The sequence below is a fragment of the Triticum dicoccoides genome, chromosome 4A, assembly GCF_002162155.2.
Source record: "Triticum dicoccoides isolate Atlit2015 ecotype Zavitan chromosome 4A, WEW_v2.0, whole genome shotgun sequence".
Classification (NCBI taxonomy): Eukaryota; Viridiplantae; Streptophyta; class Magnoliopsida; order Poales; family Poaceae; genus Triticum; species Triticum dicoccoides.
Window position 1 is genome coordinate 137,667,720 of NC_041386.1, and position 14,131 is coordinate 137,681,850.

The window sequence follows — 14,131 nt, forward strand, 5'->3', positions numbered from 1 at the left end:
TAGCGTACCTGGGGGCGACCATTCCACCCCTTGGAGCACTCTTCTCCTAAGGTCAAAGAAGAAGCAGGCCTTGAGTCTGCTGAATCTGCCATTGGCAACCTCTCAAAATACAATAGTTGTGAGCTCTTCCTGGGGCTTGAGCGCAGCCCTCATTTGTACACACGCACGGGCTATCTCCCGCTCATCAAGTTTGAATTTCAAACACAATCCCGCACACCAGCATCCACAAGCTGACAGAACAGTTGTCATCTGCATTTACTTATATAACAGGTTCAGCTAGCAAACTGGTACGTACATATATGGGAAGCTGTCACAATCGCTTGAAAACCTACGTACGCACTTGGTCACACACTATTAATCCATACATGGTAAGCAGGATCTAGTTCATCATAATTTTGATGAAAAACTTCAGAAAATTCCGAACACACCATACTGACAGAATCAATCCACTTATCCGTTACACGTAGAACTCGCTTAGCCATAATTCAAACTTATTACAAGTTCTCTTACAACCGTAAATGAAATATCTCTCATCTAGAACTGGATGATCCACTAGGTTCTACATCACTAGGTCAGCCTAAGTTCTGCAGCCTTGTGGCAATTGTTCTGGCGGTGCCCTTCGATGCCACAGTTCTTGCATCTCGCCAGCTTACGAGGTTGTTTCGGTACATCCCCCTGTTGAGGGCATGTTGTGCGTTTGTGGCCTTGCTGCCTGCATATCCCACAAAATCGTGTTCTCTTGCTTAAACCCTCGTATGGCGCTTTCTCTCTACTTGTCGTTGGTCTTCCAATTTGCTTCCGTTTAGCTAGCGGCAGCAAGGTTGAGAGAACATTACCAGACTCATTTGCCGAGTTGCAGTCACCAGCCCCAATTGTTACATGTTCACCTTCTGTTCCTGCACACGGTGTTGATGGGGCCTTCATATTATCTCCTAGCCTATCTTCCAAACCCAAACCATCCCGCAGATCTGTGAATGGCTTCATCTCTGCTGCACAGTGTTTGAACAATGAAATCAGATGCTCATAAGCGGCCACACTACAGTCTCCCATTCTCACAAGTTCCATGGCTTTCATATACATATTGAAATGCCGAAAACTAAATGGGTTTTCTTAAGCATTGTCCCGCTGGTACTGTGTGAGGTGTGCTGGAAGGATATCTCTTGCATCTCGTGTCCACCGCTTCAGAATGTGTTTTTTTGGGATCTCCGTCACACAGATGAAGTTCATTACCTGCAATCATCATCATTAACGCAAGGACACCGATTGTTAGCTATATGGTGCACCTTCCTTATTTAATAATTTCAAAATGTATATATTTCATGATAAATAACACAGGTCCATCACCTTCAGGGCGTGGCTGTAGAGCAGGCCCATGTGTGCAAACTGGCCACACTCGCAGTCAAACTCATCCCCTCCTTCCATAACGGATACCTTGTATGACGTTTTACACCACTTTTCCCTACGCGCTGCATCGGTATGTACTGCAATGTATTCTTTTCCTTTCTCAATCTCCTCAACCTGATATGCACCGCACTCATACAATATATGTCCGAATTGCTCAAACATAGCCCTAGTGTATATTTTCCCAGCATGCCTCTCTGTAGCCAAATTTGCTCGCATGAGTGGCCTCCCCTGGACAAGGAAAGAAACTAGCGTTAGTCCATGCATTAACTTACTCATTGAGTAATCAAAACCTATCATGCAGATTGTGCTTACTATTGTTGTATGCTTCTCCTCATAATTCTCTTCTGCCTCCCTGTCAAATATTAAGCTCATATACTTCCTTACAAATATATGCATTGGGCTCCCAGGCGGCACATAGTTCTTTAACATGTGGTTAGCACTTTCACTCCGTTGTGTGCTAGTCATTTTTGCGCAGAACACACCTTTGAAGAAAGGCTTCGCCCACTTGTGCCTTATATCATACAAATTTGTCATGTAATCATGGTTCTTCAGATTGTATTTCTCTATTAGGTATTTCCATCCCTCCTCAAACTCCTCTATGGTTAACATGTGATTGACAACCTTGCGGAACTCGGGCCGGAAGTCACTATTTTTTGAATACAAGGGACCAAGTGACTCTTTTGCCTTCTTTAGCACATGCCACTTGCACCATCGGTGAGCTGTGCCGGGCATCACATTACTTATGGCCACCTCCATAGCCCTGTTATGATCTGCATAGGTACGGATTGGAGCACCATTAGATTTACCAGCTTGTTGTTACACAATTATAAAGAAACTATTTTCATTCTCAACTGATGTTTCGCATACCTGTCAAGATTGTTTGCGGTGCCTTACCACCCATTATCCTAATGAATTCTGAGAAAACCCATTCAAATGTTTCAACTGTTTCACTTCGCACCAAAACTCCAGCCAGGATTATGCTCTGAAAATGATTGTTCACACCCACAAATAAACCAAACGACATGTTGTAGAGGTTTGTCCGATAAGTTGTATCGAATGTAACCACGTCACCAAACAAGCTGTACTGCAGCCTGCTATTGCCGGTAGCCCACATCAAAGTGCTAATCCCGCCCTCCTTATCTGCGTCCACACAATAAGTGAATTGGGGGTCCTTTGAACACAGTTCTTGGAATACTTCCATTGTTTTCCTCACATCGTCTTCTGACTATTCCCGGCTAATCTTCCCACACAGATTCTGCAAAGCCCTCTTCGTGAATGGTACATTCTCCATCTTCCCAAAGAAGCTACCAATGATACTATACACTTTTGCTAGATTCACATTATTTTGCCTCAGCTGTTTCACAAGGTCCCTACTGTATTGATCAATATGCTTGTGCGACGGCCAATGGAGTGTCTGTCCATATGTGTGTGTCAATGCATGGTTGTGCACATCCCGGTGCTCCGCTATGTACCATCCATTATCCTTTGAACGCAACAGCCTTACTAGCGTGGGGCACTGACAGCGACAAGACCGCGTGGTCTCCACAATTGGCTTCCCCTGGTGATACCAAAAACAAAGGTGCACAGTCAGTACATACCACATGAGCATTTTCCACATCAAGTAAAACACTCATGTGTGTTCATATCTAATATGACTAATCATACCGCACATCCACAGACTATCTCCTGCATGCACTTCATCCGGTTCACATTTAGCCGGCTCTTTCCGTACCGAATTCCAAAGCCTTTTTCCCAGGAATATAAATTGTAGAAGTCGTATGCTTCACCAAGTGTGTCGAATTATGTTCCTATCTTTGGAACAATTACAATGTCACCTGGATCGTCCGCAAATTGCCGTAAAGTCTTCTCGAAGGCGGTTACTCTATCTGCACAAGGAGCCCTACTGGGAGCAGCAGCACCCATGCGCACTCTACTCAATGGGAAAAACAAGGACACATAATATTTTTGTTCACTATGCTGAAACTGAATTATGCAGGTCTGACATATCAATCAGCTACATATAGGCTGTATGTACTTTTCCATCAAATCTAGAATGCACAATTAAGGTGGTGCTTTTGGTTTACTGAAAACTGAAGCATGTATGCCTGACATGAAGAATTATTGCAGTTGACAGCTTATATATCTCTACTCTCATGAGCGAATCCACACAATTAATATATGATATCCCCATTTCACACTTTGTACTTTTCACATCACTTTTTTCCTCCAGAAGACAACTTATACATGATATACAATGTCTGAATTTCCACTGACCTATCATCTTCTACTACTAACTACGTTTTTCCTTCTAATTTCTTTACTACTGTAAGTTCAAAGCATATGGAATACCAAACGAGAATCAGTGGTACCTTTGTGTCCATCCTGGCGTTTTTGGGTCCATTTGCTCTATTGACTGCTCTGAACACTGCGCCTTCTCTGCACTCCCTGCCTCTGGCGACTCCCTTTCCAGGCAAATTTGGCCGTCCACACTAGAAACTGCCCCCGGTGGAACATCTAACCCTGGCGCGGCGCTCGCCGCGAACCGCATCGGCTCCATGCTGCTGTCGTTGTCATTCACCTCCTCTAGTAGTGGTCTGTAAAATCCCACAGGAATTAGAAGTGTGGGGCGATGCACTCCCGGTGAAACAAGCAGATCCACTTCAACATAAGGGGGCGTAGATCAGATTCTGACCTGTTTATAGGTTGCATCAGGAACTCCATGGCCGCCGGTGATCTTCCGAGCTTTCTACCGCCATCGCCGCAGTAGATATCCCCACTGTCCGGCCGCCCGAGTAGAAAACCTATCCCGATTTAGCTGCCTTACCTACCAGCAGCGCACCTACCCACATTTACTGTGCGACGTCACGGAGCTATCGGAATCCGGTGATCTGGTCCATGGATCAGGACGCCGGCGGCTTCCCGATCCACAGCTCGGTTGTCTCACTGTGGATGGCGTCCGCACTTCCGTTCCCTCGGGCCCACATGCAAGCACATTTTACCTTTTTTTACTGCTGCGCGTGAACCCGCTGCCTGGTCCGGTCAGTCAATGTTTCCAATCTTACAGCGATTCTGGACAGATGTGATTCCGAGCTCACAGGAGCTCGCGATCACATACTCCGCATCCGCTGAGTTGTCAATTCAACCACACCTGGAAACTTAATATGGGTAGCAAGGTATTTAGTAGCAAAGTAATATGATAGTAGTGGTAATGGTAGCAAAAGTAATATTTTTGGTTTTATAATAATTGTAACAGTAGCAACGGAAAAGTAAATAAGCGAAGAACAATATATGAAAATCTCGTAGGCAATGGATCAGTGATGGAGAATTATGTCGGATGCGATCGATCATGCAACAGTTATAGCATAGGGTGACACAGAACTAGCTCTTGTTCATCAATGTAATGTAGGCATGTATTCCGAATATAGTCATACATGCTTATGGAAAAGAACTTGCATGACATCTTTTGTCCTACCCTCCCGTGGCAGCGGCGTCCTATTGGAAACTAAGGGATATTAAGGCCTCCTTTTAATAGAGTACCGGACCAAAGCATTAACACATAGTGAATACATGAACTCCTCAAACTACGTTCATCACCGGTAATGGTCCCGTTTATTGTCACTTCGGGGTTAACGGATCATAACACATAATAGGTGACTATAGACTTGCAAGATAGGATCAAGAACTCACATATATTCATGAAAACATAATAGGTTCAGATCTGAAATCATGGCACTCGGGCCCTAGTGACAAGCATTAAGCATAGCAAAGTCATAGCAACATCAATCTTAGAACATAGTGGATACTAGGGATCAAACCCTAACAAAACTAACTCAATTACATGATAAATATCATCCAACCCATCATCGTCCAGCAAGCCTACGATGAAATTACTCACGCACGGTGGTGAGCATCATGAAATTGGTGATGGAGGAAGGTTGATGATGACGATGGCGATGGATTCCCCTCTCTAGAGCCCCGAGCGGACTCCAGATCAGCCCTCCCGAGAGTGATTAGGGCTTGGCGGCGGCTCCATATTGTAAAACACGATGAATCCTTCTCTCTCATTTTTTTCTCCCCGAACACGAATATATGGAGTTGGAGTTGAAGTCGATGGAGCGTCCAGGGGCCCACGAGGCAGGGGCGCGCCCAGGGGGTAGGCGCGCCCCTCACCCTCGTGGACAGTGTGTGGGCCCCCTGACGTGGATTCTTCTTCCAGTATTTTTTATATATTCCAAAAATAATCTTCGTTGATTTTCAGGTCATTTTGAGAACTTTTATTTCTGCACAAAAATAACACCATGGCAATTCTGCTAAAAACAGCGTCAGTCCGGGTTAGTTCCATTCAAATCATGCAAGTTAGAGTCCAAAACAAGGGTAAAAGTGTTTGGAAAAGTAGATACGACGAAGACGTATCAACTCCCCCAAGCTTAAACCTTTGCTTGTCCTCAAGCAATTCAGTTGATAAACTAAAAGTGATAAAGAAAAACTTTTACATACTCTGTTTTCTCTTGTTGTTGTAAATATGCAAAGCCAGTATTCAAGTTTTCAGTAAAGATTATGAACTAACCATATTCACAATAACATTTAGGTCTCATGTTTACTCATCAATGGCATAATCAGCTAGCGAGAAATAATAACAAATCTCGGATGACAACACTTTCTCAAAACAATCATGATATGATATAACAAGATGGTATCTCGCTAGCCCTTTCTGAGACCACAAAGCATAAATGCAGAGCACCTTTAAAGATCTAGGACTGACTAGACATTGTAATTCATGGTAAAAGAGATCCAGTCATAGTCATACTCAATGTAAACTAATAGTAATGGATGCAAATGACAGCGGTGCTCTCCAGCTGGTGCTTTTTAATAAGAGGATGATGACTCAACATAAAAGTAAATAGATAAGCCCTTCAGAGAGGGAAGTAGGGATTTGTAGAGGTGCCAGAGCTCGGTTTTGAAATAGATATGAATAATATTTTGAGCGATATACTTTCATTGTCAACATAACAACCGAGAGATCTTGATATCTTCCATGCTACACACATTATAGGCGGTTCCCAAGCAAAATGGTAAAGGTTATACTCCCCCACCACCAACAAGAATCAATCCATGGCTCGCCCGAAACAATGGGTGCCTCCAACTAACAACAATCCTGAGGGAGTTTTGTTTGCAATTATTTTGATTTGATTTGAGCATGGGATTGGGCATCCCGGTGACCAGCCATTTTCTCATGAATGAGGAGCGGAGTCCACTCCTCTTGAGAATAACCCGCCTACAATGGAGGATACAGACAACCTTAGTTGATACATGAGCTATTCGAGCATACAGAACATAATGTTTATTTGAAGGTTTAGAGTTTGGCACATACAAATTTACTTGGAATGGCATGTAGATACCGTATATAGGTAGGTATGGTGGACTCATATGGAATAACTTTGGGGTTTATGTAATTGGATGCACAAGCAGTATTCCCGCTTAGTACAAGTGAAGGCTAGAAAAAGACTGGGAAGCGACTAGCTAGAGAGCGACAACAGTCATGAACATGCATTAAAATTAATCAACACCGAATGCAAGCATGAGTAGGATATAATGCACCATGAACATAAATATCGTGGAGGCTATGTTGATTTTGTTTCAACTACATGCGCGAACATGTGCCAAGTCAAGCCACTCGAATCGTTCAAAGGAGGATACCACCCTATCATACCACATCACAACCATCTTAATAGCATGTTGGCACGCAAGGTGAACCATTATAAACTCCTAGCTAATTAAGCATGGCATAAGCAACTACAATCTCTAATTGTCATTGCAAATATGTTTCTTTCATAATTGGCTGAATCAGGAATGATGGACTAATCATATTTATAAAAACAAGAGAGGTCAAGTTCATACCAGATTTCCTCATCTCAATAAGTTCATCATATAATCATCATTACTGCCTTTCACTTGCACGACCGAATAGTGTGAATAATAATAAACGTGCATTGGACTAAGATGGAATCTGCAAGCATTCAATTCAAGAAAGAAGACAAGGTAATATGGGCTCTTTGTTAGATCAACAATAATGCATATAAGAGTCACTCAACATTTTCATTATGGTCTTCTCCTCTCGACCCCCAAAGGAAAGAAAAGAAACAAAACTATTTACAAGGGAAAGCTCCCAACAAGCAAAAGAAGAACGAGAAATCTTTTTGGGTTTTCTTTTTTAATTACTACTACATGCATGGAAAGTAAACTAGCTAAAAGCTACAACTAATTTTTGTTTCTTAAGGTTTTTCAAACACACAGGAAGAAAATGAGAAAATGAAAATAAACTAGCATGGATGATACAATGAAAAAGTATGAGCACCGACAACTGGCATGAGTGTGTGAACATGAATGTAATGTCGGTGAGAGATACGTACTCCCCCAAGCTTAGGCTTTTGGCCTAAATTGGTCTATGCCCATGGATCAAAGTTGTAGCTGGGGTCGTACGGAGATGCATCAGCTATTGCCTGACGAGCTGCGGCTTGGAGGCGAGCTGCCTCTGTCCTCCTCTCGTACTCGGTCTCCTCCTCCCTGGTTATAACATATCTCCCTTTTGCCTGAAAGTCAAAGAAGGCAGGAGTAGGGACAGTGACGTGATAGATGCGTCGTCTATCAAAGATTAGTCGGTACTGGAGGAACTGATTGTTCCTCTCAACAACCTGATGACGAACCATGGCATTATAATCTAAATAAGCAGGAGGCAACTCAATATCATCTCCACGTATGGGTATCTCAAGAAAATCAGCTAAACGGGTTGCATAAATTCCACCAAAGAAATCTCCATCAATACTATTATTATGCAACCTACGTGCAACAATGGCCCCCAAGTTATATTGTCTATCTCCTAATACAGCACTTTTGAGAACACTAAGATCAGGAACACACATGTGACACGCCTCATCCTTACCATCTGTGCATCTGCCTATGAAGAGAGCAAAATAATGTATAGCAGGAAAATGAATGCTCCCTATGGTAGCTTGCGTGATTTCCCTAGATTCCCCCACTGTTATGCTAGCAACAAAGTCTTTATATTCAGATTTGCGAGGTTCACTAACATTACCCCACTATGGGAGTTTACAAGCAGTATTAAAAATCTTCTAAGTCCATGGTATACGATTTTATCATAGAGATCAAATAGGACAGTTTGAGAATTGTGTGATGATGTAAATTTAAACCTTCTCACAAATGAATCAGTCAAATAAAGGTACCGATGGCACTTATCTGCCACGAAGCTCTCAAGATCGGCGTTACGCACATATGCGTCAAATTCCTCCTTGATTCCTGCCCGAACCATGAAGTCCTCTGACGGCCATTCACAAGGCCGCACTTGAGCATCTCTTGGTAGTTCATTGCCAGGCTCGCGTATTGCGGGCCTAGGACCTTGCTTCCTTGAGGAACCACCTTGGTACATTTTCCTAAACATATTTTCTTCCTCTGAAAAATTTCTAAAATTTTTAGTAACTCAAAAATAAAAGTGAATCAAACTCAACAAAATTGATAGCAACTACTCCTGCAAGTGCCTAGAGGCCATATCATGCATTAAAACTACTTTCGACCATATAAATTTGACATGCAAGCTCAAGAACAGGGTCGCCTAAGCAGCAAAAATTTGCAATGAATAAAGCACTAGAACAGAAAATAATTGGACCATTGGAGGAGTCACATACCAAATAACAATCCCCGAAAGCAGTTTTGTGAATGGAGCTTTGAGCAAGGAGATCGAAAATGGCAGCAAGATGAGCAAGAACTCGGGTTTGAGCTGGCTAGTGATTTTTTGGGAGGAAGAAGGAGTGTGCGGTGGCTGGAATAAGTGGAGGGAACCCACGTGGGGTCCACGAGGCAGGGGGCGCGCCCAGGGGGGTAGGCGTGCCCTCCACCCTCGTGGGCACGTGGCTGCTCCCCCTGTTGTGTTTTCAGTGCCAAATATTCTCAAATATTCTAGAAAAAATCATATTTAATTTTCAAGGCATTTGGAGAACTTTTATTTTCGGAGTATTTTTTATTGCATGGATAATTCAGAAAACAGACAGAAAATACTATTTTTACTTTATTTAATCTAAATAATAGAAAGTAAAAAGAGGGTACAGAGAGTTGTGTTTTCTAAATTCATCCATGTCATGCTCATCAAAAGGAATCCACTAACAAGGTTGATCAGGTCTAGTTAACAAACTCATTTCGAATAACATGAAACCAGAGAATTTTCAAATAACACTAGATTACCTCAACGGGGATATGCATGTCCCCAACAATAAGAATATCATATTTCTTCTTGACATTAGAAAGAGGAAATTCAAAACCTCCAATAGTGATTGTTGAAATTTTTCCAATAGAATTGATACTGTGGACTTGAGGTTGTTTCCTTGGAAAGTGTACGGTATGCTCATTACCATTAACGTGAAAAGTGACATTGCCTTTGGTGCAATCAATAACAGCGCTGCAGTATTCAAGAAGGGTCTTCCAAGAATAATAGACATACTATCTTCCTCGGGAATATCAAGAATAACAAAGTCCGTTAAAATAGTAACGTTCACAACCACAACAGGAACATCCTCACAAATACCGACAGGTATAGCAGTTGACTTATCAACCATTTGTAAAGATATTTCAGTAGGTGTCAACTTATTCAAATCAAGTCTACGATATAAAGAGAGAGGCATAATACTAACACCGGCTCCAAGATCACATAAAGCAGTTTTAACATAGTTTCTTTTAATGGAGCATGGTATAGTTGGTACTCCTGGATCTCCAATTTTCTTTGTCATTACACCCTTAAAAGTATAATTAGTAAGCATGGTGGACATTTCAGCTTCCTGAATCTTTCTTTTATTAGTAACAATTTCCTTCATATATTTAGCATAAGGATTCATTTTAAGCATATCAGTCAAACGCATACGCAAAAAGATAGGTCTAATCATTTCAGCAAAGCGCTCAAAATCCTCATCATCCTTTTTCTTAGATGGTTTAGGAGGAAAAGGCATGGGTCTCTGAACCCATGGTTCTCTTTCTTTACCGTGCTTCCTAGCAACAAAGTCTCTCTTATCATAACGTTGATTCTTTGATTGTGGGTTATCAAGATCAACAGCAGGTTCAATCTCTACATCACTATCATTGCTAGGTTGAGCATCCACATGAACATCATCATTAACATTATCACTAGATTCATGTTCATTACCAAATTGTTTTTCAGCATCAGAAATAAAAATATCATTGGGATTCTGAGGTGTGTCAACAACAGGTTCACTAGAAGCATGCAAAGTCCTATCATTTTTCTTTTTCTTCCCCTTGAAGGACTAGGTGTATCAACATTAGCTCTTTGAGAATCTTGCACAATTCTCTTGGGGTGGCCCTCATGATACAAAGGTTCCTGAGCCATTTTACCTCCTATAGTCATAACTCTAACAGCATTATCATTCTTCTTACTATTTAATTCATTGAGCAAATCATTCTGAGCTTTAAGCACTTGTTCTACTTGAGTGGTAACCATAGAATCATGTTTACTAATAAGTTTAAGTTCACCTTTAACTATAGACATATAATCACTCAAGTGTTCAAGCATATCAGCATTGTGTTTCAATTGTCTACCAACATAAGCATTGAAGTTTTCTTGTTTAACAATAAAATCATCAAACTCATCCAAGCATTAGCTAGCAGACCTATTACGAGGAATATAACCTTCATCAAATCTATAGAGAAAATTCACCTTTACTACATGTGTCGCGTTATCAAGACCATGTATTTCTTCAATAGGTGGTAAATTCTTAACATCTTCAGCTTTAATACCTTTTTCTTTCATAGATTTCTTTGCATCTTGCATATCTTCAGGACTGAGAAATAGAATACCCCTTTTATTCGGAGTTGGCTTAGGAGTTGGTTCAGGAAGTGTCCAATTATTTTCATTAGTCAACATATTATTCAATAGCAATTCAGCTTGATCAACAGTTCTTTTCCTAAAAACACAACCAACACAACTATCCAGGTAGTCTGTAGCGACCAGACCTCAAACAGTCTGATCTCTGTGCTCAGGTGTCATCCCTGGATCAGTAATGCTGACACCACACAGTACATCGAAGGATTTATAGCAGAGTGGCAATCACACACTTATTACATCGTTGTCTCAAAGAGACTTATTACAATAAATATGGCTTAAGGCCATATAGTGTCGAAAACAGCGAAAGACTTGGAAGGTAAATGGGACCATCAACTCCAACGGCATCACTAAGTATAGGGCCACGACCTAAAAGCACTTTACTCGTCGTCTGAAAAGTCTGCAACATAAGAAGTTGCAGCCCGAATACGGGTCAGCACATGGAATATGCTGGCAAAGTAACACATAGAGAGTAATGGAATGAAACAGCTATACTATATGCATATATGGCTGGTGGAAAGCTCTATGGTTACAGTTTTTGCGTAAAGCCAGTTTTTCCCTACTGCAAAGGAATAAATTTATTTAACTATCATGGTGGTTGTGAAACATTGAGAATGGTTGACAGCATTCTCAATCCCAATTAAAAGCAATTAAAACCCAACAACATTAATTAGAAGTAACATGTTGATATTCACAATGATATTCAAGTACTAGATACTCAAGTTGTCCATAACCGGGGACACGGCTAATCATGATTAGTTTGTACACTCTGCAGAGGTTTGCGCACTTTTCCCCACATGACTCGATCGCCTCCGTTTGGTTTCTCGCACTACATGGTGTTTGAGAAGACGGATGACCGAGACACAGTCTTTTAGAAGCACTAGCACCTTACATGTGGGGTAGACCGTACCACCTATAACCCTTACATCTGCTAGTCCACCCCGTAAGAGTTCGCACAACTTAGTCAACTATGCCAGAGCCCATAGTAGCATGTGGCTGCACACAGAAGTTTCTAGCATGAATTACCTTATGATCCCTTTGAGCCTGGGTGGCGGTCCGAAAAAAATAGGCAAGTCCTGATAGACATCAGGTGCCTCAATCCACCCAGATGTGTGTTTAAGTTGCCACCTTAGATAAACCATTAAAATTATCAACTCACATCTGTCATGGATTTCACTCACCCAATCCACGTCTACTAGCATAGCATGGCATAATAAGCAAACGCAGAAGTAACTCCCAAAGGTTTCATAATAATACAGGTAATAGGTACTACCTCATCTACTTCCCATCCCACAATTTAATTAGATCCTAATCATGCAATGTGAAAGGATTGATCTAATGCAATAAAACTGGGTTGTAGAAAAGGTATGATCAAAGTGTTACTTGCCTTGCTGATGATCCGCGAGACCTAGGGTTTCGAAGTAACAAGCGGCGCAATCCGGGTGATCTATCGCAGACAAACAACAAGCATACAATAAGTACTCATCTAATGCACAGGTAAAACTCAAACAAGAGAACAAAGCAGAAAGTTCAATTTAAGAACTCCGGTTGCAAAGAAAGAAAGAACCGAACAGACGATGGAAAAACAAACGGCGGAAGAAAACAACTCGGTTCTAGCAAGTTGAAACTAGGTCAATTTTTTTACCAGGGCAAAAACTTGTTCAAGTTGATTAGACGGAACGGCGGTTTCACAACGAAACTCCAGGCGCTTGAATCACCTGATTCCGATAAATGAGCGAGAAGAAAGACTAGAACGAAGATCGGATCTGAGATCACGATCGCGGAATAAATACGACGAGAAGAAAAAAAGAAGAACGATTAAATGAACGGGCGTCGTTAACCGGGGAAAAATCGGTGATCACGTTCGTTGAGACGAATGGTCCGAAAGAAGAACGAAAACCGATCTAGGGTTTTTGGAGAAAAAGACCGAAACGAAAAACCGATCTAGAAAACCAGAACGGTTTAGAGAAGAAAAGAATCGGAACGATTAGAAGAAAATGATCCGAGGAAGAAAAAGAAAGGCGCGGCTACCTCGGCGAGGTTCCGGCGAGCGGGGCTCTGGCGGCGGCAGCGTAGGGCGGCGGCGGCACGGGCAAGGTGCGGCGGCGGCGGTAACACAGGGCGGCGCGGGTGAGGGGCGCGGGTTGGGCCTGCGCGCTGCTGCTTGCTGCGGTTTTGATTTGATGTGTTTAGAGGGGGGGTATGGGGGTATTTATATTGGGGAGGGGTGAGGAGACTTGGGGTAGGGGACAAGAAATAGACTAGGAATAGGAAAACAAAACAAAGGAAAGGGGAGGGGCTAACCAACCTAAGTCCCGCTGGGACTTGGCCAGGGAGGGCGGCGGCTGCCTGGGCGCCTGGCGCCTGGCGCCTGCGCTGCACGCGAGGGAAGGGGCCGGCTGGCTGGGCCTTTGGCCCGGCTGGCCTGGCGGGAGGCTCCTCTTTTTTTAAATCGGTTCCGCGCAGAAAAACAAAAAGAAAATCTAAACGAACTCCGAAAAATCTAAAGTAAAATTTTCTCCGACTCCTAAAAATGAGCCGAACAAAATGAACTTTTCTCCGGGCCTAAAATGCAATTTTGAAAACGCGCATTTTTCCCTATCCAAATAAAACGCAAATAAAACTCCGGCAAAAACCAAAATTGATCTATTTATTAAATCTTCATTTTTCCTAAATTTGGGAAAGTCATATTATTCCCTCTCTCATATATTTTGACACCGGAAAATAATTGAAGATAAAATAAATAAATCAAATGATCCTCTTTTCAAAATGTGAGACAACTCAAATATGAAAATAACGAAATCTCCAACTCTCTCCGAGGGTCCTTGA

General features: G+C 42.1%; 1 protein-coding gene across 3 annotated transcripts; it reads right to left on the reverse strand.

Moving 5' to 3' along the window:
* Positions 1-433: 433 nt before the first annotated feature.
* LOC119285420 (protein FAR1-RELATED SEQUENCE 5-like) lies at positions 434-4,356 on the reverse strand. 3 transcript variants are annotated; one of them, XM_037564691.1, is made up of 7 exons: positions 4,097-4,356; positions 3,774-3,998; positions 3,070-3,216; positions 2,272-2,962; positions 1,717-2,174; positions 1,345-1,632; positions 434-1,230 (listed from the first exon to the last, which is right to left on the reverse strand). In XM_037564691.1, exons 4-7 carry the CDS (start codon positions 2,603-2,605, stop codon positions 1,111-1,113), a joined length of 1,200 nt encoding a protein of 399 aa, XP_037420588.1. In that variant the 5' UTR covers positions 2,606-2,962; positions 3,070-3,216; positions 3,774-3,998; positions 4,097-4,356; the 3' UTR covers positions 434-1,110. The 3 variants fall into 3 exon arrangements, with proteins under 3 accessions (XP_037420588.1, XP_037420587.1, XP_037420589.1); XM_037564690.1 differs by having other exon boundaries at positions 3,070-3,334; XM_037564692.1 differs by lacking the exon at positions 3,070-3,216.
* Between the last annotated feature and the right edge of the window lie 9,775 nt (positions 4,357-14,131).

Bases quoted from the DNA above. Each gene is read 5' to 3' on its own strand.
- LOC119285420 (XM_037564692.1), bottom strand. From the start codon at position 2,605: ATGGAAGTATTCCAAGAACTGTGTTCAAAGGACCCCCAATTCACTTAT. The intron at 2,175-2,271 runs GTATGCGAAACA...GTACCTATGCAG, and splicing joins ACCGCAAACAATCTTGACAG to ATCATAACAGGGCTATGGAG. The intron at 1,231-1,344 runs GTGATGGACCTG...TGATGATTGCAG, and splicing joins TCTACAGCCACGCCCTGAAG to GTAATGAACTTCATCTGTGT.